This window comes from Sinocyclocheilus anshuiensis, unplaced genomic scaffold (genome assembly GCF_001515605.1).
Source record: "Sinocyclocheilus anshuiensis isolate Anshui unplaced genomic scaffold, SAMN03320099.WGS_v1.1 scaffold78, whole genome shotgun sequence".
NCBI lineage: Eukaryota > Metazoa > Chordata > Actinopteri > Cypriniformes > Cyprinidae > Sinocyclocheilus > Sinocyclocheilus anshuiensis.
Window position 1 is genome coordinate 797508 of NW_015544250.1, and position 1893 is coordinate 799400.

The window sequence follows — 1893 nt, forward strand, 5'->3', positions numbered from 1 at the left end:
ATGAAAGCTTCATGTATAATTAATAATAGTAATAATAATAAGAAGAAGAATATAAATAATAGTAGTAATAATTTATTATTATTATTGTTGTTGTTTAGCTGCTTTGTTGTTGTTTAACTTGTTTAGCTCAACACAATGAGCAAAAAGAAAAAAATATTTACTCCAAAATAAATATATATTTGTATTTGATTAACTTGTATATTAAATGATATTATATTATATTAATATAAATTATATGAACATAAATATATACATGTAAATATTTTCGAAATGTATGTGTGTGTGTATTTATATATACATAATAAATATACACAGTACACACACATATAGTATGTAAACAAAAACTTTTATTTTGGATGCGATTAATCGCGATTAATCGTTTGACAACACTAATAATAATATAAAATGATAAATTATTATTGTTGTTGTTGTTTAGCTGTTGTACATGCTCCAACACATTTAGCAAAAAGCCAAAAATACATTTGTTTTTATTGTTTTAAATTATGTAATATGAAATATTTTTTAAACAAGTTAATATTAATATCAAATTTAAATTGTTGTTATTAATATTGTTATTGATATTTAAATAAAGTATTAATTTTAAAAAATGTATTTATGTGAACGTGCACATATGCATTAACGTGTTTCAATGTTCTTGTGCATGTAGACTCTGAGAAAACCCCTGAGCAGCGAGAACATGAGAATCGGGTCCTGCAGGAGATGCTGGATGTGGTGGACATGAGGGATTCACTGGTGGCCTTCCTGGAGGAGAAGAGGTTGAAGGAAGTCAATGATGAACTGCTGAGGAACTCCGTACTGGAGGCCAAGAGACATTCAACCGCAGCATCCCAGGTGCTCTGGGACTAAGACACCACAAACACACACAACGTGTTTGAGTGCCACAACACACCATAAAGTTCATCATTTACTCATCCTCATGCCGTTATAAACCTTCTATCACTTATGTTTTGTGGAAAACAAAAGGAAAAAGTTGCATGATGTTCTCTTTTTCATTCAATGAAATAAATGATAAAATCATCATAAAAGTAGTTACAAGTCCTTGAAGCCACATGATTGATATGAAGTTTATTAGGTTTTCATATAAAGTTTTAAAAGTCGTTTTTCAGACTCAAATCACAGCTTTGTTTAGTTTCAGTGATGCCAAATATTAACCGTTCTCATCTGCCTCATAACCAGTTTTGCAGTGCTTAAAAATTTCAGTGAACCATGACTTGCATTTTATAGCATAGAAAGCAGAAAGAAAGTCATACAGATTTGCATTGACAAGAGGGTGAATAAGTGATGACAGAATATTTATTTCAGTCACACAATATAAACAAACCCTATGACTTGTGGGCACAAATGCATACATTGCACAACTTTGTGCAGAGACTCTGCTCTTGAAAACCAAAGAGTTCAACGCATCTGCGCACACAGGTTTATGACACTCGAGATTTGGAAACTAGTGCCAGCCGCTACGGTCTCACTCCAACATAAATGTGCTTTGAGATGGATACAGAAACTCTGGAGACTGTAGAAAATGTTGTGGAACTGCACATCCATCGCAGCCTTCACTGCCCAGACACAGCCTTTTCACAAGACTCACGCTCAAACACACAGACTTTACTGGGGCAGATGTTTGCATACACGTGTGCAATTGAGTCTATCAAGGTCATGTATGTTCTAAATATCAAAATTATTAAAGCTTATTTCTACAACAGAATTTAAAAACTGAAAAGGTAATTGAGTTTTTATCTAAAAATTTGGACTTTTGCAAGTGCACAATTGCAAGATGTAGTTAGTTAGCTGTAAGAAAAAACAATTATAACAGAAAACTGAATTGTGTGATGTAAAGTCAGAATTCGGAGAGAAAAAAAGTCAACCTAGTTTTCA

General features: G+C 32.2%; 1 protein-coding gene across 1 annotated transcript in view; it reads left to right on the forward strand.

The window, feature by feature from the left end:
* The window catches only part of LOC107697883 (protein-methionine sulfoxide oxidase mical1-like), a 46060-nt gene extending 44167 nt beyond the window's left edge, over positions 1-1893 (forward strand). Inside the window, exon 24 of the mRNA XM_016498727.1 lies at positions 668-1893. Coding sequence (XP_016354213.1) covers positions 668-867 — 200 coding nt within the window. The 3' untranslated portion in view covers positions 868-1893. The remainder of the gene's footprint in view (positions 1-667) is intronic.